This window comes from Dreissena polymorpha, chromosome 14, assembly GCF_020536995.1.
Source record: "Dreissena polymorpha isolate Duluth1 chromosome 14, UMN_Dpol_1.0, whole genome shotgun sequence".
In the NCBI taxonomy this organism is placed as follows: domain Eukaryota; kingdom Metazoa; phylum Mollusca; class Bivalvia; order Myida; family Dreissenidae; genus Dreissena; species Dreissena polymorpha.
Genome location: NC_068368.1, coordinates 37,362,982 through 37,388,408, shown reverse-complemented (window position 1 = coordinate 37,388,408; position 25,427 = coordinate 37,362,982). Strand labels below are relative to the sequence as shown.

Below are 25,427 nucleotides of genomic sequence, written 5' to 3'. Positions count from 1 at the left end.
GGGATAGATGGAATGCCGATCATTCTTTTAATCAGGATTACTGAGCTTTAAGCGTATCGATTTGTTCTTTTCAAAGCAAATTGTTTCTTACTAAACCTATTTACATTATAATTCTTTTTTTCACCTTGAATTTCAAATATACAACTATGGTTGTTACACGTAAAATATACATTGTTTTCAACACCGGAACAAATTGGAAGTTCAGCTAAAAGAGTGTCAATATTTCAACATATGAGTGCTGTTATTCTATAATCGTGTAACATCGCACTTATAATTAAACTTTTGTACAGTTTTTAAGATGATTCCACGTTTATGTCGTAGTTTATCCAAATGAGCAAATGCATGGTAACATAAAAGGATAACATTTTGCTTAAACACATTACAAGGCGAAAGACAAAATTTGAGAAAGTATACTTCTTCATTGTTGTTTTTTAAACCGCCGAAAAATTTGTATGATAAAAAGACAATATTCTGGAATAACTATTCGGTGTCTTGCAAATTATAAATATTGTGCGAGGCTACATATGGTTAAACCTCTTTTTTCCATGTCGATGGGTGCTTAAATATTCAATCCCACTAGTGTACAGACTCTCACCATCCAGTGTAAAAGAAGCAAATTGCAAATTTAATGACGATTGTATGGAAACATTTTAGGTTAATTGAATCCAAATGATAAATTATATCAACTCGTTTGTCTAGTTTATCTTGATTTACAAATTATAGACAACACATGCTGTTTTGCATTTTGTCGATTATTATATTCACACCAAATTATTAATGGTTTTACGTTTACGGAAAATTGCACTTATATTTAAAATGAAACCTCTCCTGTTTTTCCTTTTAGCTAAGATATTATATGATGAAAGCCAAAAATAATAAAACTATATGATTATTAGTGATGCAGCATCGACATAAAAAGCTTTTTCTCAAATAATATAAGGTAATGTTTCCTAAAAGTACTTAATGTTAAGAATATATAATTCTTATTTCCGTTAATTTGAATCGCTAAGGCGCTTTCGTTTGAATACATTGATAATAGTTTGTTTCAAGTTTGAATACTGATTTTGTTTATATTTTAATGTGTAACTTGTTAATTAAGTTAACTATTATCTGGTCGCTGAAGTATAATGGGTTACTTGCCATCTTTGTGCGAAGGAGGACTGGGAAAAATCATAATTATCATGCATTTACAATTCCCCACCCCACCACCACCACCAAACAGTACCTAGTACTGGTTTCATCAAGAAAAAATCACGCGAAGGTTTTCTCATTAAAAATAAGTTTATCAATACCATGAAGCATAAGTTATATATATATATATATATATATATATATATATATATATATATATATATATATATATATATATATATATATATATATATACGTTCAAGTTTAATATATATAACTAAATGTATTGAATGTACTGTAATTACATAGTTTTTACAGTGTGTCAATGAACAAGACTTTCCCTGTTGCAACATGTTTCTGCATAAGCAGGTTTCTCTGTTTCGAGTTGTATTTATGCACTATATGTATTTGAATCTGTTTTGGTTATTTATACAAGTAATTTATATTAAAACAGCATGTTTTAAACAATGTGAATCCCAGGTAGCTCAGTCGTCCATAGCTATCAGTGTTTTGGTCCCTGTCCGGTTGCAACTTATGTTGGTTTCAACGCCATGAAGTTGTCTTACACATGCAAGTCACTTTGAATGGACTAAGAGACAGCTGTCTGGCATTTAGAGATAGTTGTCTGTGTCAATTATTTAAGCTAAGACATATGATTGACTATTAGTTGTAGTAGTCTCAGCCACAATGCAACGATTCTTGGAAACAATAATGCAGTAGCTCAACACTGAAAGGCAGATGCCCTCCAAATATAAATCTTTATGAGACATGTGCATTTATGACTTAGAAATCAGTTCATATTCGTTGCTATTTTTAAATGGTGACGCTGCATTATATTTTCAATTCATTCATTGTGCAAAACTATATGCACATCTAAGAACATTATTCTTATGCAATTGGACACTAATAACATTGAAATATATTTTTTTTAACTAATTGTCGCTGTTATAAATGAACATCATCGTTGTCCTTGTCGTCCATGTTATTACAGTTTGATGGCTCCCCGGCGTGTGTCGTCGTGTGTCGTGTGGCATCCTAAGTCAATTGAATCTCCTCCTTAACGAATGGGTATATAACAGGTAAATGAAGGATGCATGCGAATTTGTCTTTAAAATGGTTAGTTTCCAACCATTCTGGTATCCAGAATATTGAAACGTGATCAATAAGAATGAAAAAAAATGATTTTTTATTTTGAAACCATAGTAAGAGACGTTTAATAGTATGTTCAAAAGCGTGTTCCAATCTTGTCTTTGAAGTCGAAACTGTTGGAGTACCAAAGGTATAAAAGGAAGAATACATACTTTATAGAAACAAGATCAAACACGTTCATCTTATAGGAAAACGCCCAATTAGAGTTGGCATTGAATATTGCATAGTGTTATCCTACTGAGTTTGTGAAATTCCCTGGGCAAACAATTGACCATCACGGAGGAAAGATGACTTATTCTATATCGACTTTCATAACAAATTAAGAGTCAACATGTTCTCTGAAAGCTTCATCCACATATTTTTGTATTTGGTATGTCATATGAGAAAGTCGTTTTCAGAATAATTCGTTCAATTTTGCTCTTAGTTTCAAAGCTGACGACATCACTGAATTTTATTCAAATAAACGTGTGTACTAGTAGCGAAAGAAATAAGATAATATTTTCAAAAACTACAAAACCAGGCTGATAATAGCTCGTATCAATCTTATCAATTTCAGTCCGCAGAGACAAACTGCAATTAGTAGCTGCTTTTCAGTTGGATCAAATGTTATTTTATGGTGGACAAATATTACAATGTGTTGAATACCCTGTGAATGGGCTTAATATCTACATGATGCGGTCTGAACACATTCATTGAAATCTTGCTTTATAAATGGCAACACAATAACAAACAAATTGATATGACAATGTTTATTGTGTATACATAATATATTTTTATTAACGTATTCAATTATGAGTCTAAAATAATTCTTTGAATGAGCATTGTTTAACGTGTGTAAATATCAAAATATAGCATGCACATTTTATAATCAAATATATTGAAAATGTTTATCAAACAGTCTAGGATAATAATATTGCGCACTGAAAATAACCATTTACGTTGCCTCACACCAAATCTTCACAAATTCTGGAAAAAAAGAGAAATTGAAACAATGAATAGCAGATAAATAAACTAGTTCAAAGAAATCTAACATTAATACATAGAATGTTTAATATAATTTATTGTTAAAACAACAGTTTTGTTGTGATTCAGTGCTTAGCCAAAGTGACGTCATTCTGCAGGAGGACGCGCTGTACCATTTAGGAGACATGAGGTGAAATTTAAAGTACTAATAACTTATTTTAATAATTTACTCTATTTAAAAAAAATAGAAAGAAAATGTGCAGCTATAGCCTACATAATTATGTGACTTTAATACCGGTACGTAAGGATCACTGGAGTTTAGAAGTCCTCTTATGCTAGAAAACCCCGGCTATTTACTTTTTTCAGTATACTTACATAAAAGAAGATTTAAAAGGCAATATATAATAAACACATGTCTGTGAAATAATAATGAAGCGTTGTAAGAAGTTTCTTACATGAAAATGTTAATATAACAATACTCTGAAAACGAAACCGCGATAAAATGGCATCCAAACGGTTGTAATATGACCCGGATACAATTGAGCGATTCGTAGAAAATGAGCGAATCCATACCGTCCAAAAAGTTTAAATTTACATTTGTAAAACGTTAAACAGCCATTGGGTGAATTGAATAAATAACCCCATAACAGTGTTTTTGTTTATAAAAACCGAAGGTTTATGCCTTATAAGAAGAATCTTCGTTCTAAACATAATGTGTCACACATTTTTATTTTACCTTCGTAGTTTATTTTGCCGTCTCCGTCTATATCCGCCTGTCTCATCATATCGTCTAGTTCCTTGTCCGTTAGGGCCTCTCCAAGATTTTTCATCGCTACTCTGTTGACAATAGTAACAGAAAGAGAGAACATTAGTTCCCTAGTTTGGTGACTTCAATGTTAAGAGCGTCTGATTCAACCAAATTACCATGATATAATGTGTACGAGTAACATGAATCCTGGCCTGCAGCGGTCATTTAAAAAAGATCAAATTACTTAGATGAACGATTATTTGTTATCGGCTTGTTGTCATATATTTCAAGACATTAAAAGAATATCAATTAAATTATTTTAATGTTCAGCAGTTTGTGGTTATAAAAGGAACATCAACTAATAATGCAACATTTCTGTACATTTAAGTTTAAGTTCAGCAGTTTATGGCAATAAAAGAAACATCAGCTAATAATGCAACATTGCTGTAAATGTATTTTTAAGTTCAGCAGTTTATGGCAATAAAAGGAACACCAACCAATAATGAAACATTTCTGTAAATTTATTTTTAAGTTAAGCAGTTTATGGAAATAAAAGGAACATCAGCCAAAAAAGCATCATATATATGAACTGTTTTTAAAGTTCAGCAGTTTGTGGCAAGAAAAGGAACATCAACCTGTAATGCACCGTGATTTTCATTGTTTTCTCATTTAAATAGCTTATTTCTGCATCGCCGTCTAGGTCTGTTAAACACTATTACAAACAAATAAAAAATGAGACATTGTATGACTTTTTGAGGGCACGAAGTGTAAACTGGTGACCCAATTTAGGTAAGTATGATGACATCGCCCGTCATATGTCTTAAGAGAAAGGCCTCAATTAGTAAGTGATCTCTACTAAATGAAATTTGAGCATTTGATATGTTTGGGCAGTTGAAAATGTATAGTCTATAAAATGTTGTGCATTATGTAAACTCCAATTTAACTACTGTGTTGATTAATTTATCGCGCCCCATTCCTCGGACAAACCATCATCTGTTGTCCTTGTCGGCGTTTTCCATTAAGCTTCTACAAAAATACATTTAATCACACTACTGTCTCAAAAAGGTTCTACAATTTACCTCAATTCTTTCTGATCAATGTAGCCATTACCATCTCTGTCAAATGTTCGAAATGCTGATCGGACAGTTTCGCCGTTGTTTGCGAATGAACTGTCATCTAAAATATTACCAAATGTACTTTAAAAAAACCTTAGAACGCCTATGTTACCGAACGTCATACTATTATTTATACTTTATTCTAAATCATTGTATATAAAAGATCAACTTACGCGGTTACAAGAGCCAAAATGTTAATTTGCTTTGTTCGTCACTGGCTATTTTGAAATAGACTGTTTTCTTTCCATTGAAGCACATGCTAGTCATTTTAGCTTTGGTTATATTCTAGTTAAAGATACAATAAGCTTTATGGACCCTCTAAACAGCGGAAATGTAAAGGTAGATTAAGCGATAGAATATAAGTGTCTGCTCTATTGTAACTTACTGATTTTATCGATTTCTTTCTGCATGAAGGCGTGAAACTCCCGGAACTCTATTCTTCCGCTTCCTGCGTTTATTACGCGGACATTAAAAGCACAATTAAAATTCTAAAATACAATTTCAAGAGAAAAATAATCAATTATTTATTTTTCTACAACACTATGCAATCCAAACAACATTACACAACACGTTAACACAACTTACACTACACTTCAACATGCATTATATATAATGATTTTCTATGAAAAAACCTTTTTAAGACTTGTCGTTTATGTGTGAAAAATTAAAACGGTTTTTCAAATACCCCTCTTATATATTAATTTACATGTAATATACTTGTCAGAAATGTTATATACTGACGATCAACATCCAGTGTTCTCATGGCATCGGTGACCTGTTGTTCTGTGGGAGTCATACCCAGGAACCTCATGGCCTTGCCGAGCTCCTGGCTGGAGATGGAGCGGTCGTTGTTTGTGTCGAACAGTCGGAACAACTCGCGAATTTCTGGTGAAGTAATAAATACTCTTTAAGGTTATGAATATGTGTCTTGATGTATCGCACACATGCGCAAACAGTATTGTGTTGATGTAGTTGGTATAGCTTGCAGATAGTAATCTTTGTCTTAACACATTAATGTTTACTATTAAAAGTATACATTTCATAAACATTATAAGGTTATGCCTAACATGCAGTCCATGTTTGGAACTTAAACGCACTCAATAAATTTGTTGTATCCGAAGAAATAAACAGTTTCTGGGAAGCGCAGAATGGAAATATTCATTCGTGCATACATGTATTTCAAATGAAACAACTCAGAATAAGCTATGCCCATATTTTGACAATTGATGGGAATTTTACGTCTTGAGGTTGAATGTACCCAAGATACATGATAAAGATGTATTTATAATGCGTGAAAATGGCAATATGGAATCGAAGAATATTTCTAGGTATCATATAAGAGCTTCATGTGCTATCGTATAGTTGCAAACGCATACGAATTTTTCTGAAATGGACATAAATGTCATGCAACAATGAACATAAGCAAATGTAGTTAATATATTCAATACATTTACTATACAGCGAGGAATAACACTAATTGCAAAACCAAAGCATTACTACACTAGCGGAATCTCAAAAACAATTGTCAACGAAGATGGACCATGTTTTTACTTAAGTAAAATACATTACAATAATTTAGACTTTCTGGAGAATTCAATTTTTGTTTTAATGTGCCATTTTATTTCTATTAGATCTGTTTTGTTACCTTTTTAGCGTATTATAATGTGCTATTATTAAAAAAACTGAACCACTGAGTTGTTATTCTGCATTAAACTATTGGCTATGCACGACTTTAATAAACTTTTAAGACCAGTGCAAATATAATAAAAAAACTAATTTAAGTATCATATAATAATTACATGTATATAACGTGCGCTTAGAATAAATTTTGATCTTTTTAATACATGCAAAATAAGACAATGACAACAATCGAAGCAAGTACGTTAAATGAATGTTTTGTTCTATGGAAAAATATATATTAGCTACATGGTTATGTGTGTACCATATAGGTGTTTTATTTACATGAGCAACGAAATAAATAGTGTGAACAATGTCATGAGAATCTCGACATACAAACGGACATGTACAAAGTGTAAAAATCATAACAAAGCACCACTTATTACTTGCCTGATTCATTACTTTTGTCCGAAGCATCTCCGGAAACAAGGCTTGCTTTACAGCAGCATTGTAATAAGCGATAGCACACGTTTACATGCAAATATTATCCAAACAATGATATATTTTATATTTATATTTGATTGTTTAAGAATATTTATTGATATTTGTTCAATAACTTTCTGCATTTATATGCAATTCATTTTAACACCGGACCCTTTTCATGCCGTTCGCCTTATTTAAGTAAGATCGGTTCTTCTATGAGAGCTATGTTTTGATTTTCTTGAGGATCGATCCAAGTGTATTTCGAGTTATTTAAGGTCCTTTCCGAGACAGAGATTACACTATGTGTGGTCCGATAGTGTGTCTTGGCACTTCTACATAATTAACTTACTAGAGTCATAAAAAATGGACGGATTTTTATTTATAGCTTCCATTTCCAGCTATTTCGTTGTTATTGATTTTTTTTTTCAATTCTGGTGCGGTGTTGTGTTGTGGATGGAATGTAGTTGAGTACCCTGAGAAAACCTTAACTATCCGGTGTGATAAGCACTAATCAAACCTCACATGCTGCCGAAATCTGGAATTGAACCCGGGTCGTCTAAGTGAGAAGCGAGTGTACCAACCACTGCTTTGGTAGACACAAATTGAACATGTGCACATCATTTGTTCGATATTTTTAAAGCATAAGAACACTTTTAACTAGAATAATGCACACCCAGAAAGAGCCAACGAACAAAAGGTCCGACTTTCAAATTAAGTTCAGGCATTTGCTCATAAACGACTGCTAGAGTTTCGCAATATACAAACAATGGTTTTAATATTTAACTGGTCATATTTTTGACGCGACAATTAATATGTTAAACGTTTTTGTAATTACCGTTTCAAATATAATACATACCATTCTCTAATCCACGCTTGTCTTTGCCAGAGTCCTTACGTGTAGCCTGTGAATAATAGAAAAAAAAATAATAAAAAAATAATATTTGAAAATCAATGTTTGTGTACATTTTAACATTTTTTTCCTACGAAGGACTTGATGCTTGTAATATGTATATACCTCAAGTTGTACTTAAAGTTGTTTTAAACTTTACTTAAACACATTCTAAGTTTCTAATAAAACGACATCTGAAGTTATGGATACCCACTTTGTTCTAAAACAAAACTAATAAGCATACTTTTGAATGCTTTTAATTCGCGATAAAAAAATTAGTGCGTTTTCTGTCTTTGTATTGAGTCATCAATTCTCGACGTGCTTAAAGGTAAAAATTCAAAGTAAATTGGCCTTGATCGAACCATATGTGTATTCACCTTTAAATTATATTTCGTGACATAAACATGCGATCCAATCGACAACAAAAACAGTTACACACAATACACAAACGATCTTAAAACAACGTCGTACACCTTGTTAGGTGAACATGATTGTAGCAACCATTATCAAATAAACCTTGCGCATTTTCGGATGCAAAGATTGAGATATATACATTTATATCTGAAATCAGTTATCTAATAAAAGGGTTCACATAAAAGTCGTGACAGTAACACAATCGTCATTAAATCACAAACAAGATACAAAGATAACTGAAAACAATTATTGATGGACTGTTTCAATTGTTATCACATGGTCGCGAATCTCAAACCTGTTCCAAACATTATGATATTGAGTGTAACTTTTCATTAATGCATCATTCCAAAATACAAAGTCAAATTCCAACTGCATCTAAAAGAGACAGTGTATTTATAAAATTGAATGTATGGTCCTTTTTATAACACAGTGTACAAGAACTCAGAGATCGAACGCTCGGACCATCGCGCAAAACAATTTTATCCTTTTCACCGTTTACATTAGTGGTTAAAGGTATGAGAAATGTTCTTCAAACGTGGATATACAAGACCATATGTCGTATCTGGAAAAGACGGTATCTTATCTATCAATAACCACCCTTAGTAATCTAATAATCTGGTGAAATAAACAATGCAGTGAATGTAGGAGAAAATAAATACATGTAAGACACTTTCACCCTAATCACACTTAACAAACTAAGTGAAGTTTTTTTTATAGAGAACGTGTCATATTTTAATAGAAAACATGTAAAATACATTCGCCGAATGTTTTCCGAATTATTTTCTAAAGTGCTTGATGTCAACCGCATCAAGCAATCGTTTCTAAATCCTAAGCCAATTTCACAATTATAATGGAGCTGAACTAGCAGAAGCAATCAACCAGCTTGCTTTTATTTTATATATAATATTTTTTGATTGTCCGCTTAAGTATACGCATATATGTTCTGCCTGTGTCATGTTGACGTGAAATGAAAGACCTCGAATAACAGTTCATTCCGATAAGTGTATTTAAATCAACGATATGGAACACGACTGCAACGATTAAGGGTATCAGACAGCTGACGTGCGAAATGACAATTAATGCCTCACTGGGAATCATATTTATCTATAGAAACCTGCATACGATAGTTGCCTTAACTTAAATGTGTGCTTCATAGATACATACGCATTTAAAGAACGATCAAATATACTTTAGTCTTATAGCAACGGTTTTATAAATGTAATTCGCTTTATGTATTACTTGTACGCGACATTGACTCCAGATATGGTAACTTGTGATATGCAATTGCAAAAAGAGTGAACGATACATATTTCTGTTTTTGTCACATTAATATTAGATAAACATCAAATCACACTTATGTCTATGAGCAGTTCTTACTCTCTAAATAAAGTACTCGAACTAATGCATATTTATAAAATTTTACGCTTAAGCCAACAAAACATATAAGAGTGATTTAGATTACTGTACTTCGTATTTTTTTATAAATAACTTTCCATGAAATACAATTCCCCGAAGACCCAAAGTGTGTGTTTAAATATATGTAACCAAACGTCTTGGGATCCAAAGAACTACTTGTATTGTGTTGTGTAAAATTGCCTTTATTTATTTATATTGTTTTTTAATTAAGAATTGAGAAAGAAAGAAATCACGGTTTTTGGTTTGCATTTCACAAAACGCTTTCATTTATCTTATTCGTTTGTGAGACGTAATTTTACACATAGTAGAGCTTAATCGGATTAAGTTTCATACCCATGCATCATTAAAGACAAATGCACGCACGTTACAACAGTATTAACGCATAGTAGATGTAACTCGCTTTACTCATGGTTAATACTGGATTATTATTCGCACTTGCTTGTTTCCAAGTTTACAAACTGTTTACGGGAACAATATAAAGCATTGGATGTCAACATGCAAATACTATGTCGGAAACGAGAAACAGATGTCAAATACATGTCCTTAGAAATAAATCATTCCAAATAAAACATGTTGTTGTGATTCTAGCATTGAAAACCTTTTTTGTTAAGCCGTTTGAAGGTTAACGAAACTCTGCTATTTTGGAGACAACCTAGGTCATTTCAAACGAAAATGTATCGTCAATACTACAGCGAAGAAACAAAAAGAGATCGGAGTCACCCAGCAAGTACGATACATATTATATACTATATAATATCTATATCATTCAATCAGCTAACCTCAGCTGTACAATGTGACCTTCAAATAGAGTGCACATTGCTTTTATATAATGGGAAAAAATATGCAGTGATAACATCATTATGATTTGTACATTAATGACGTCTTTATTAGGTCCGTTTTTTCTTTAAATTTTAGTGGCATTGTATCTGAAACATATCCAGGACAATGCCAATACCTTGTCGTTGCGTTTTTAATTGTTCGTTTGACTAATAATACAGTACTATCTCAATGCTGAGGTGTTAAAAATAAAAGCATTTATTGAACTATTTCAGCCACAGCTTCATACTGTTTCTAAAAAAGGTATGCGTTGAATGCCACAAACCGTATCAAATTAATTTAATCATGTGTTCAAGTTCGATTTAATGAAACGTGTTTCTTTTTATTGAACTGAAGACGACTTTTACATTTTCACTTTTTAAACTTGTCAACCATGACTAAGTTTGTGAAGTGGATAATTGGTAGGATTTACTTCTTTTTGATAACACGAATTATCGTGTCGCTGTTGGGGAGGCTAGATAAATGCGACACATTTCAATAATTTACCATTTACGGGTTAAGAATGAAAAATACGAAGAAAATTCAAACACGTAAATAACAATGAAACATGAAAAATTAAAGTTAAATTAAATATATAATTACAGTTTGCAAGTTTCTTTGCAGTACAAATACAGTAATGTGAATTTAAAAACTTGCCCATGAGTTGTATCCGTTCTCGTATAATTCGAGTGATGTATAGTATGCTGTTTAATACCATTTTTCTGGATATAAAATATATAACTATAATTATATGTAATCTTAACTAGGATACCGTCCAAACTCTGTAAAATTGTAAAATAACCGCGTTACCAATTCTTGCTTTATAACCTTATACTGATTTGCAAAATTTCAGGTGTACCCGTTTGATGTTATTCGATTTGCACAAATCGCAAAGCGCACAAGAGTAAGTACATCTCGCAGATACAAAACAACTGCAAAGCAATACATGTAGTGACTTCTTAGAATGTATTAACATCATAACGAAACGTTGCATGTCTGCCTTGCCTCTCCGATCACATGCTGATAATTAAGCTGAACCCTTCATGTGCAATTATATACTTCTCCTGATATAATATTAAGTGTCAATAATTTGTAATTATATAATGTCATAAGGCCAATTTCTTTGGTATTTCTACTCGAGTTCGTGTTTTAACGACTGAAGCTTTTGTTTTCTCGGCATTTACCTTTAAACTTCGTTTTCCACAATAGGTAAATACATTAAGACGTGTTTGAACCTCCTAAACTAAGTGTTCATGTCATCGGAAAACGATTTAAAGGACTGATGATAAATCAGCAGATTTAAGACTGAAGACGCCTTCCGTATCATGTTTAATCTACGATTCAATGTCCTCCAAAAACGTATGCGAGCATGATGGAGATGGAATGATGGAGATGTTGTTTTGCCCGTTTCTTAAATCAACGGATATACCAAATTTATCGGAACGTGTTACAGAGCTTTATGCAAAACTTGCGTGTCTTTGAAAATGGACAGAAGTTTCTATCTTTAAACCATATTAAAAAGATTAAACCATAAAGAATTACGATAAACGGATTATTTTGGTCAGTACATGCACAATACAGCGCGACATTGTTTACAGTATATATCAAGCTAAAGAATGCAATGTAAAATTGACATCGACAATGCAAGTACTGACGAATTGTATCAATCAATACACAAATTGCCCAAAGTAAATACTTTTTCATACATAATCAATATCAAACAATTCGATTACCGCCAGAGCTCAATGTTATCGGAGAGAAGGAATTGTTAATTTTAAAAATGGGTGGATTGATAGTACAAAAGAACGACCCATGGTTTTGTGACGGTCACAGCGATTTTGGGCACATTTTTGAAAGGTGTGAAAGTGAAACATTACTACTTTTACGCCGGTTATTGGCTTACATTTCGCTTGCAGAATGTCTTGCAATTTAATTTCGCTACATTTCGAAACGCGGAAACATCCATTTACACAGTTAAAAAGATGTTGCAAGGCTCTCTTGTATTTTTTTGTTGAATAATACAGTTTACCCAATTCCACCACCGGGCATTGCATCTATGAGATTACTTTAACCACGTCGTGTGTGCCCCCAGAATGAACTTCTAAATTCTTCCTATGACTGAATAAATCAATAAACGCGTTTACAAATATATTCCATTTGAATATAGGTATATAATTATCAAGATAATACGAAGTTAGTGTTGAATATCGACATGTTTATTTCACGAGGCTTTATTCAACATTTACCTGGTATTTCTATGCTTCCCATTATTTTCTTAAAACTTTCGGTCTTTAAATAAAACATCTACTTCAGCATCAACTACAAAATGAAATGGCAGAATTTAAATGAAAACAAACAACACACTAAACATCAAATGGCGTCATACAAATAAATCAAATTACAACATTGTTTACGTGTGGCAGCTTTATCCATAAAATACTAAACTAACGTTGGGTTTACTCATCGGAAGGGGGGTTTATCCGACAATGCACGCCTGATGGTGATTTTACCCAATTTATTTTATTTTTTTTAATTTCTTATATAAACAGCCATGACCAGTTCAATATAAAACAGTTTATTTATTTGTCTAAGACACTAAACGATTGGTGCATGTTTGGGTTCAATACAACTTGAAAATGTTCACAGCACGATTCCACCTGAATATAATTATCGAAACAAAACTAGGTCTCAACAGTTAACACATCATAGACAGAAAAGGGAGTTCTTCGATCACAAAAGGTACAACGTGCTGCTAACAGAAGCAGGGTGGAGATAATGCACAGTCTAATGACACTTTTAGATTAACTGCTTAATACAAGAAATGTGTAAGTAAAAAAAATTGCATAAACTCTATCTATAATGCCCTCTGGCAGGGATCAGAAACTTGGCAAAAGAGGGGATTGAACGGGAAAATCGTGTATTAACAAGGCGATTAACGTGTCGTTCAAGACCTGTTATGTGTTTTTCATATTCATAACCTGAGCCACGCGCAGTTACTTCCCTTCTCCAGCCTTCGATGACTTTCCAAGCATAAATGGGGAACTGAATAAGCACCAGTTTCCTTATGCATGCAGGGATAATGGCAATGTCTATTTCAATCCACTTTTCAAATAATACCATCTGCACTCCCTTGGCAACAACTTTATTTTATTGGCAACGTCAATGAAGTTAAGGTCATTTGCTCAACACTTTCAAAAGGCTATGCTGTAAATGTAAGTGTTTACCGTCAACGCTCCTGTTGTACATTCCAAAATAATTCCTCATTTCTTACTTTGCGTGGCTGCATTTCAACTTTGCATTAATCCATTGTTTAAACACATTTTAAATCGAAAACTGCCTATCCGAAGGTAAAGCCTCGTGCGGCGCACTCGGGCAGGAACGGATTTTTCGAGCGCCCGCAGGTGATCATGCACTCGACAACTTGTATTATCCCTATATTGTAATTTATGTGTTTAAGCATAGTATTTTCCGTTGAACTATTGCAAACAATATACTTATTTTTTTAAAGATTTTTAAAAGTTTTATGTTGACCATTCCAGAAGTAAGGTGCATGACCCTGCTATTTCGCGCAATCTAGACCGTTCCCAATTTAACAAATACGCTGAAAAACCTTACTTTTCTTCATCACACATTAGAATCGTATTTATAGAGAATAAATGTGGCGTTTTAAAATACTGAATAAATTCTAAAACTACGGGTCAACACTAATCGTTTCATATTATGCCGGATCTTCCAATCGTGATGACAAACTCATTAATGTTTAGCTTTGTAAATCGAAATTTACTGTCCAAAACGTTTGGTACAATGAAATCTTCATTTATAACTACGTTTGATTCGCCATCAATTAAAATGCTTTTAATTAAATTGTATTTGAATTAAATAGAAAATATAATAACGCATGACTTATGTTGAATCTCCAGAAAAAAATGCATAAAATAACGTTTGACCATTTCTTTCTGATATATTTCGCCTAAATAGGCGAAAAGTGTATACACTAAATATAAATATTTTTATAATAATGATACTTGTCAATATGGTATATTAATTTTTATTATTAATATTTATTATTTGTATTATTATTATTGTTGGTCATTATTATTATTATTACAATAATTATTATTATTATTATTACATGTATCTAGTTTTTCATAATTAACTATCTTATTTTCATTATCATTATAACTATTACAGTGAATTTTACATGCATGTGTTTCTGGCGCTAATAAGCGTCAAAGCCGTTTTAACATCATGACGTCATTTCCTGTTTGTTTGTTTTTTTTTACGTCTTTTTTAATTGTTTTTGTTGAGAAACAGAAAGAAAATGTAGTTAATTTGTTAAAACAAACTTTGAAAAAGCCTATTTAGGCGAAATATATCAGGAAAGAGTGGAATTTGTTCTGTGTTAATTTATATTTATCTCTACTGGATACAAAACTGAGTAGCATTTCTTTATAAATACAAATATATGAATTGAATCTCGCTTCTAGAACTAAGAATCGGTACCCGTTACGATAACACATGGTGTATAAACTATATATATAAATGTACCAATGATAATAGAATGATTGATAGAATTCTGAAAACAATATAAACGTTAAAAGCTCACCATTGCACGAAATATTCCTCTATATGCTAAACAAACGAATTGTCCTACAGTGCGTTATTATATAGATCTAGATCTTATATACATATCACAATAAATCTACGGTATAATTATTAAAGCAAACAAATCCTTTGCGATTTGAATATTGGCTCGGATTGCACAGACGCCGGGGACTATTCGTTCTCTCCAAAGAAATGTAAACAAATGTTAATTATGTTGAAACAACCGCTTGACCCTCAATAAATCGGTTTTAAACTGGAGTACTAGTTATTATTTCGATCACACAACGTGGGTTATTATCGATTCTAAATTCAACAGTTTAAATAGAAGTACATCCATTTCAGATACAAATAATCTATGAACAGCAAATATTATTACATTCCACTGACAATACTGATATTGATAATACTGGTTTAGTGGTGTCTTCTTCACTATCATCAATGCTTCTACAACTAGTATCAATAGTTTTACAACTACCGTTGATTTTGCCGCTGTTGCGCCGCAGTTTCTACAAAGACAACAATATAAATAACAACAACAACAACATAACAACAATAACAACATTTATTACAACTGTTACTACTACTACTTCTTCTACAACAACATTAACTACAACAAAAACAGCTACTACTACAAATAATAATAACAATAACAATAACAATAATAATAATAATAATAATGATAATAATAATAAATTAATAATGATAATACTAATAATAATTCATAATGTAAACTAAAAGTAAATCAAACTTTGCCTAAATGTATTTTAAAATTATACACGAACTAGAAAAGAGCCCCTAATCGAGTTGATATAAGCAACTGTCTTAAAACAATTCCAGTAATTGAAATGTTAAAAATGCAACTATATTTCTTGTATCGATTTCTCTAAACATATCATTCATAATTCTTCTTGAAACAGGTTGAATACAATCTTTTTCATCGGCGCGTGATTCCATTATTCAGTACTTTATAGAATGTTATGTGCATCTCAGACAACCAATAAAGAGTCAAATGATGGTGAAATAACGTCAATTGGGAACACGAGGCGAATGTATTAAAGTCATAGATTGATACGGTTCACCAGTGTAAAACTTTTTATTGAGTGTAAAAAAATGAAACCAATACGTTGATTGATTAATTTTAATCCAGTCAAATTTCAAGCAAGCATTATTTTATTATGAAGTCCTTAGAAATGTATCAAGTATCTGTTCTGATAGTCCAATAACACGACGCTGTCGACTAATTCCTCGAGTAAGACTAGAGTCTGTTGTTGGCATTAAAAATCAATACAATCATTTTAATTTTAAATCTGGGCGGGTTTTTACAAACTCATCCTACGCCTAATGAATGACACCTACACTAAGACTCAATTAAAATGGCAAAGCGTTTGCACATATTAGGGCTAAAATGGTTCCTATTTCATTATGATATTGTTCTTCACGACAAATTTTGTACAAATAGGTGTTAACCGTCCTGTCTCAAAACCACTAATGAATATGGGCCATGTTAATAATAAATAACCGCGATGTTACGTTAGGTGCAACTTCTTAGTATGTTGATATAGTGAATAAAAATAGCGTTTTATCAATCTATTAATTATCATTGAAGAACTTAATACTCTGCGTGAACACCGATATATTACCATAATTAGAGTTTAAATGGCTATGCCACAAACATATAACATTGGTTAACAGCGAATATTATGCCGAAAAAGGCATAGTTAATAAATGGCATCAATTGAATTGTATTTCTATCAAATGCTAATTTAATAACTTGTGTAGCTGAAACGACGTAAGATATCATTTCATATAGGTTATGACACTGTACAACTGTTACTACTTTTATTTCCCATACAAAAAAGGTCACAAGAGACACGTATGTGTCATTGTACGTATGCAATCGTTTCGTTTTTCTTCAATATCACGTTATGAGATCTCGAACATAACTATTGTCATGCAAATAACATTTACGTTCTAATTATGTCGGTTCAACGTAAGTTTTCACTGTAGTCAATTGAAAAGAGTCGTGTTTTTTGTTTAACTATTTTATACATCACAGGACATACATACTTCTGAATTTAACATCTGTCGGCATTGCTGATATTCAAAACAAATAATACCAAAACACATATCATATGTATACGATCAAAACGATAAACTGTTTAATGATTAATGGTAGTTATCGTAAAACATCGCATAAGACAGTACTGCATCGTAAACAGACGTGACAAATCGTCGTTTTTTTGTTCCCCCACATTATAGCAATAGCCGACGATCTAATTGACAGTCTTATTTGTTACCACACATCATAGCAATAGCAGCCGATCTAATTGACGGTCTTATTTGTTCCCCCATATCATAGCAATAGCAGCCGATCTCATTAGCAGTCTTATTTGTTCTCCCACATCATAGCAATAGCAGTCGATCTCATTGACAGTCTTATTTGTTACCACACATCATAGCAATAGCAGCCGATCACGTTGACAGTCTTATTTGTTCCCCCACATCATAGCAATAGCAGCCGATCTCATTAGCAGTCTTATTTGTTCCCCAACATCATAGCAATAGCAGCCGATCTCATTAGCAGTCTTATTTGTTCCCCCACATCATAGCAATAGCAGCCGATCTCATTGACAGTCTTATTTGTTCCCCCACATTATAGCAATAGCAGCCGATCTCATTAGCAGTCTTATTTGTTCACCCACATCATAGCAATAGCAGCCGATCTCATTAGCAGTCTTATTTGTTACCCCACATCATAGCAATAGCAGCCGATCTCATTGACAGTCTTATTTGTTCCCCCACATCATAGCAATAGCAGCCGATCTCATTAGCAGTCTTATTTGTTCCCCAACATCATAGCAATAGCAGTCGATCTCACTGACAGTCTTATTTGTTCCCCCACATTATAGCAATAGCAGACGACCTCATTGGCAGTCTTATTTGTTCCCCAACATCATAGCAATAGCAGCCGATCTCATTAGCAGTCTTATTTGTTCTCCAACATCATAGCAATAGCAGTCGATCTTATTAGCAGTTTTCTTTGTTCCCCAATATCATAGCAATAGCAGCCGATCTCATTGACAGTCTTATTTGTTCCACAACATCATAGCAATAGCAGTCGATCTCATTGACAGTCTTTTTTGTTCCCCCACATCATAGCAATAGCAGCCGATCTCACTAGCAGTTTTCTTTGTTCCCCCACATCATAGCAATAGCAGCCGATCTTCTTAGCAGTTTTCTTTGTTCCCCAACATCATAGCAATAACAGCCGATCTCATTGACAGTCTTATTTGTTCACCCACATCATAGCAATAGCAGTCGATCTCATTGACCGTCTTATTTGTTCCCACACATCATAGCAATAGCAGTCGATCTCATTGACAGTCTTATTTGTAACCCCACATCATAGCAATAGCAGTCGATCTTATTAGCAGTTTTCTTTGTTCCCCAACATCATAGCAATAGCAGCCGATCTCATTGACAGTCTTATTTGTTCCTCCACATCATAGCAATAGCAGCCGATCTCATTGACAGTCTTATTTGTTAACCCACATCATAGCAATAGCAGTCGATCTCATTGACAGTCTTATTTGTTACCCCACATCATAGCAATAGCAGCCGATCTCATTGACAGTCTTATTTGTTCCCCAACATCATAACAATAACAGCCGATCTCATTGACAGTCTTATTTGTTCCTCCACATCATAGCAAAAGCAACCGATCTCATTGACAGTCTTATTTGTTAACCCACATCATAGCAATAGCAGTCGATCTCATTGACAGTCTTATTTGTTACCCCACATCATAGCAATAGCAGGCGATCTCATTGACAGTCTCATTTGTTCCCCAACATCAAAGCAATAGCAGTCGATCTCATTGACAGTCTTATTTGTTACCCCACATCATAGCAATAGCAGTCGATCTCATTGACAGTCTTACGGGCTGTATTTATACTATTCGAGTCTTCGTGCTTAGAAACGTGAGAACCGTTTAATCGTGAAAAAAACGCGAACAATATCGCGACTATTTTGTCTGATCGAGATAAAATAGACGACAGCCAATCATTTGTTTAAAGGGTGTATATTATTACATATATTATTTTATAATATAAACATTGTGACGTTTTAGTTAATGCGACCGTTTCTTGTAAATAAAAGTGACGCGCATGTGAAATATGACTGGTTTAGACAATTTACAGACCGTTATTAGATATATTAACACGTTAACCTCATTCACCCCTGTCATATTAAGTAAGAACAGAGACCAAACAAAAAAATACACATTTTAACACATATATTGTTGTTTGATATTTCGTTGGAAAAATATATTCATTTTTACACGTTTAAAGTAAAAGCTTAAACTTAATTGTTTCAAGACACTTCACTTTTCAAATAAATGTTACGTTTACACAAATATTCACTTAAAATTAGCAATGAAATACTTACATTTACATCGATTAAAAATGTATGCAATTGTCGTATTCAAATATTGAATAAGGTTTTATTAATAAAGTTTTTCTTTTTGCATACTTGATCTAACGTCTATGAAATACTGATCCTTAAATCAGATTGAATAAAATAACAACATCTCATATTGTTATGTTCAAGCATGATCACATCTTTCAAAGCCTTTCCGAATGTTTTCTTGACAAGTGGTCCTAGACCGACAATATCGAGGGACGAGATAGGAACGTCAACAAACGCCAATAGGGAATACGAGGTGGATTGATAACAGTTTTATGGTAAAACCTTCAAGACTGATGAGGTTGACATGCCTTGGATTAAATGTAAGCAAGGCCAAGGTAACTTGGCAATCAAAATAACTGAAATGATCCGTTAATCCATTTCAGTTTCATTACACGTTCAAGCAAGTTGCACAGTTAGTTCGTCCATTTTGTCATTTATGGTACCGCCCATACGCCATGCATGCGTTTTGAGTCATTCATAACGTGTGTGGTATAAACATTCAGTTACAAATAATAAAATTTTTCATCAAGTTCATATATTTAGAAAATCAACCTCAATACGCAATAGCTATTTAGCGCAATAAACCATAATCAACAACGCGTTATGGGTTCTATCAGCGATAAAGTTTAAATTTTTAGAAAAAAACACACAAACTTGATGACAGTCATATGTTAAGAATTTAATCAGTTGACTTTTGTTCAACTTTACGAAGATCCCGTTTTTGTTTTTGTTTTAAATCCACACACACGCAATGGGTCGACATTTATCTCCTGGTTGACAATAGTTCATTTATCAGCCTTCAAAGACAATACAAACAATGTAATTTAAACCATTATTGATAACAAATCAGGTAATAATGTCAGGTAACGAGCTTTAGACAATTGTCAAACATATTAATTTAGTGTAACCTAATTGGGCTAAGTCAAATGCAAAAATAATTTAGTTTTTTATTGTTGCAATTCTTTTGTCTACGCTCCTAATTCTGTCGTTATTATAAATCTTCGCATTCCTCACGCTTTGTTGATTTTTTCCTTTTGTTAAAAATAAGAATAAAAACATTCACCTATGATGCTATACTTATAATTATTTTTCTTAGGTCCCCAAACAGTTGCCACAAAGATTTTAAACACAACAACAAATTGTTTATTTAAAGATAACTGTCATCAAGTGCAATGTTCTTTCTTCAATAAACTCTCCCGGGAGTCACATGACATCTCTTGTATCAATTCATTTAGGATGTCGCAGACAACTTATTTTCACGAACAAGTCCAAAAGCTCAATAGGTCTTCGTTTGATGTAAAATAAAAGGTCATGTCTTAAATGTACAAGAAACGTATGGTATATATGGTATTTTGTTGTGTTAGTTTAAACCTATTTATTTTAGCTCGATTGCATCGAAAGCCTAAGGCTTATATAAATGCTCTCGAGTCCGTTTCCTAGGCCTAGAACCAGTACTTGGTGTCTTTGTGTTGTGTTTTTTTTGTTGATTTTTGTCGTGTTTGATCTGCTTAAAAAACTTGATAAAATATAAAGCATGCGTGTACAATGTATGTGTAATTAGTTGTTGAGACATCAGCAAAGTTATCACAATAACATGCGCTTCCAACCAATCATTCTAACTATAATTGTTTAGGTAATTATACCCAGATAAATTAACAAAACATATATTACATACACATTTAATCACAATAGCCGTTGTTTGAAACACAAACAACTCTCGCCATGTAAAATAACATATATTTATCCGATCTTTAGTCCGTTTTGTTCTCATATATCGATGACGTAATATGTTTTCAGTTGATGAATGAATTGCTCTTACTTTGTTATACTAATAGTTCTACAAACTTGTCATGGATTTTAGTTACCCATTTTAAAGTTTAAAAAAGGAACACATAACATAGCCTATATACTTTCCCACGAAAAGTATCTTCTAGGCGTAGTTGTTGAAATCTGATGGTGCTGGTTGAATTGTAGAGCCAAATTCCTTTGAAAGTATATCTTACAGAGTCATAATCATATAGAGCATCGGAAAATCTACGATTGTTCGCAATGAAGTTTAAAGTGCCGTTATGTAATCACTTGTCCACGGGGTAGTTGATTTTTTTCATGACCTCTATTGCGTTTTGCGTTATTTCACATAAGTATTTCAAAAAGTAAAAACAAACTCAATTGTACGTCGAATCGACTATGTTGAGGGTTTTTTTATACATGGGGAACATATTTCATGAAACACACTGGCCAGCTATTAAGATTTTCTGTCGCGGTCAAATCCGGTTCTTATGCAATTAAAATGGGAATTGTAGAAAACGGTCCTCATTTGTTATGATAAAGCAATAGAAGAAAACGGATAAATGAATAATATTGATTCTGTACCTCTATAGAAAAACGTAAATGATTGACAAACTATTAAGGTAAACACTGGTTATGTGTGCAGCAGTCATACCCGTTTGTTTTTCCTAAAGTCAAAAAATGGGAGTATATTGTATAAAAAATATTTATTGGTTTTGGTAGAATATTGATTTCAATTCACAAATGATCATAGAAAATGATATTTTCACGAGTGGCGCGGCTTACAAATGATTATTTTTATCATTCAGGACAACCCCGTTGGGCGCCCGAAAATGTAATTACATGTATGTTCAAGGGAAGCTTATTCGTATGTTTTTATAAACATTCAATGCAGAGAAATCGCCATTGGTAACATTGGAGGTGCATAATAGGGAAACCAAAGATATCTACAAATAGTTGCGGTCAAACAATGATACATAATTTTGACAATAATTTTAACTGTTATGTTTGACTGTTTTAAACAGTGAAATATTAGTTTTACTTCACTGATATTTATCTTTAAACCATCGGAAAGCATTAAATAAAAATATCAATTAGTTGTGTGGTAGAAAAACAAGAATTTAAACCGTTTGTGAAAACGGTATCTCATCGAATAGAGCACAAATGAAATAACGTTACCACAACCTCTCTAACAATAAACTCACGTTCGAATCTTTTACAACTATAATCACGATCGAAACATGGTCAAAAATGTAAAATGATTATAATGAATTTGCAACCAATACAGTTTCGGTGTGAAACCTGAAACTTTTGTTAGTATAACAGAGTTAGTTGTCATATATTTTTACAATATTTAATTAAATTCGCAAAATTAATTGGGCATTTTAAGAAAGAGATGTAAAATAGAGAACTGGAACATTATTGACACTGAACATCCTAACTAGAGTGAACAATATTTTAGGTATAGTAAAAAGTTGACGCAAACTCTTCGACCGACTGACCCTGTTGGCTGAAAGTTTTGTGAGAAACAAATAACTTATTTGTTGGCTTATGTAAAAAAGCTATCTTCGTTTTTGGATCGATCTCGCAAAATAGGGGCAATAAATGTCTTCCATCGACGGTTAACGATAATGCACTGTATAACATAAATAATTAGTTACAACAACCTCGTGTTATGCGATATGCATGGTTTATACGGTTTTTAATTCCCTATGTCGCTTAGTCTTACACTAAACATTAAACATAATTTGTATTTCGCAATCGACCTTTTTCGAAAATGCGGATGGCTAGTTGGAACAATTTTAAAAATGGTGTTTAATACATTGGCAATCAAATTATTATTTTGTTTAAATGATATGTATTACATGAAAACGCATAGCTAATTATACAAATAATTAGAAAATATCGAGGCATAGCATATATATATATATATATATATATATATATATATATATATATATATATATATATACATGTACTTACAAAATATCGTTAAGGAAATATTTAGGCCATAAGCTAAAAGCAACATAAACATACCATTTGAGGAAACAATAGCTGTCACCAAATCTGTAAATTGTTGTTTTTTTATAAATTCCCGGCAAAAGGCACGTTCAGTTTGACGACAAAATGTTTTCCTCTGTTCTATCTAACAGAAAATTTAAATACAATGTCACATATAATATCCAAATCGGTGCCGTTTCAGGCAAACGTTTTTACTCAATATGTTTCTGTAGTTAGGTCCGATTTCAACTTGGCACCAGGTACACAATCGTGACTCAGTATATTTCTTTTTCAAATTTTTGTAATTAAGTCAATCAATATTCTCTACCTCGAGCGGCATCCAATAACGTTATGTTCAATGTGCGTCTTAGTGCGATATGTCCTCAACGTGCGATCTAACATCATCTGTGCACAGTGCGTTACGCGCCGCTAATGCGGGGAAAATGAACAATTAAATGGGGAGATAATGAATTCAAAGCAGAATAAGATTGTTTGTTCTTTGTAGACTGGTTAGCACTACAGTTAAACAGTGTAACGACACTACTGTATGAGTTTAAATCAATATGTCGATTAACTGATTATCAAGGTTTTCCGTGTAGGGGAGCCCTTAGCTCATTATATTTTCGGTATTATTTCTATTATTATGTCTAAATCTTTCTTTTCGTGTGTGTGCCCATTCGAAAATCAGTGCAATTCGTTCGGTTGAAAAATATTACATAAATGAAACATTAAGTTATGTTCTAGCAATCCTTAAGGTTATTAAGACAGTGTTTGTTGTGTATATAATACTTTTAAAGTTATATTAACTAAAATTCTTGATCTAAAAGCAGGCTTATATCTAGGTTAAATCTCGCTTACTGATCTTTATTGATATAGAGATACGGTTTGAGTTATTCTGCTAGCAGTTTAAGTCAACAAATATGCAATCCATGTCCCATTCTATTCCGATTAATTCTGCGGTCTTCCAGTACAATATGACTATCAAGCTGATTTCAAAATATTGCAGTTGGTAATTTGTTTTATCAACGTAGTATCCGTGCTGAAATAATGGTAGAGTCGTGTCGATGAAATTGAATACCTTATCGTTGCGTTCTTAATTGATCTATTTATTAATAATACAGCAAAACCTCAATGCTCAATTTCCTTCACTGTTTCCAAAAAGGTATACGTTGATTTGGTGAAAAACCGTATCAAATTAATTTAATCAGGTGTTCAAGTTCTATTTAATGAAACGTGTTTCTTTTTATTGAACTGAAGACTACTTTTACATTTTCACTTTTTATACTTGTCAAACCATGACAAGTTTTCGAAGTGGATAATTGGTCGGATTTACTTTTCCTTTGATAACACGAATAATCGTGTCGCTGTTGGAGAGGATAGATAAATACGAAACATTTCAAAAATATCCATTTTACGGGTTATGAATGACAAACAATATGAAAAGTAAAACACGTAGATTTCAATGAAAAATTAAAGTTTAATTAAATATATAATTTATTGTGAATCGTTTATTTGCCAGTTTCTTTCCAGTAAAATACATTCATATCAATGTAAAAACTGGTCCATAAGTTGTATCCTTTCTCGTATAAATCGATACATTCATATGCTGTTTTGTACCATTTTTTCTAAATATAAAATCTATAAAAATAATTATATGTTGAAAATAACATGGATACCGTCCTTTCTCTGTAAGATAACCGCGTTACCAATGCTTGGTTTATAACCTTATACTGATTTGCTAAATTTCAGGTGCACCCGTTTGATGTCATTCGATTCGCACAAAACACAAAGCGAACAAGAGTAATTAAATCACGCAGATACACAA

The 25,427-nt window shown here is 32.6% G+C and overlaps 1 protein-coding gene across 7 annotated transcripts in view; it reads right to left on the bottom strand.

Moving 5' to 3' along the window:
• Window positions 1-3,014: 3,014 nt before the first annotated feature.
• LOC127856915 (neo-calmodulin-like) overlaps window positions 3,015-25,427 on the bottom strand; it is a 124,282-nt gene continuing 101,869 nt past the window's right edge. For 2 of the 7 annotated variants that reach the window (XM_052393103.1, XM_052393107.1), the window contains 3 exons: window positions 5,071-5,167; window positions 3,980-4,080; window positions 3,015-3,246 (listed from right to left, as the gene is read on the bottom strand). In XM_052393103.1, the coding sequence (XP_052249063.1) occupies window positions 3,215-3,246; window positions 3,980-4,080; window positions 5,071-5,167 (230 nt within the window). In that variant the 3' untranslated portion in view covers window positions 3,015-3,214. Of the gene's footprint in view, window positions 3,247-3,979; window positions 4,081-5,070; window positions 5,168-5,491; window positions 5,555-5,847; window positions 5,992-8,062; window positions 8,109-15,347; window positions 15,448-23,638; window positions 24,031-25,427 lie in introns of those variants that run through there. The other 5 variants (XM_052393109.1, XM_052393110.1, XM_052393108.1 and 2 more) reach the window with 5 other exon arrangements.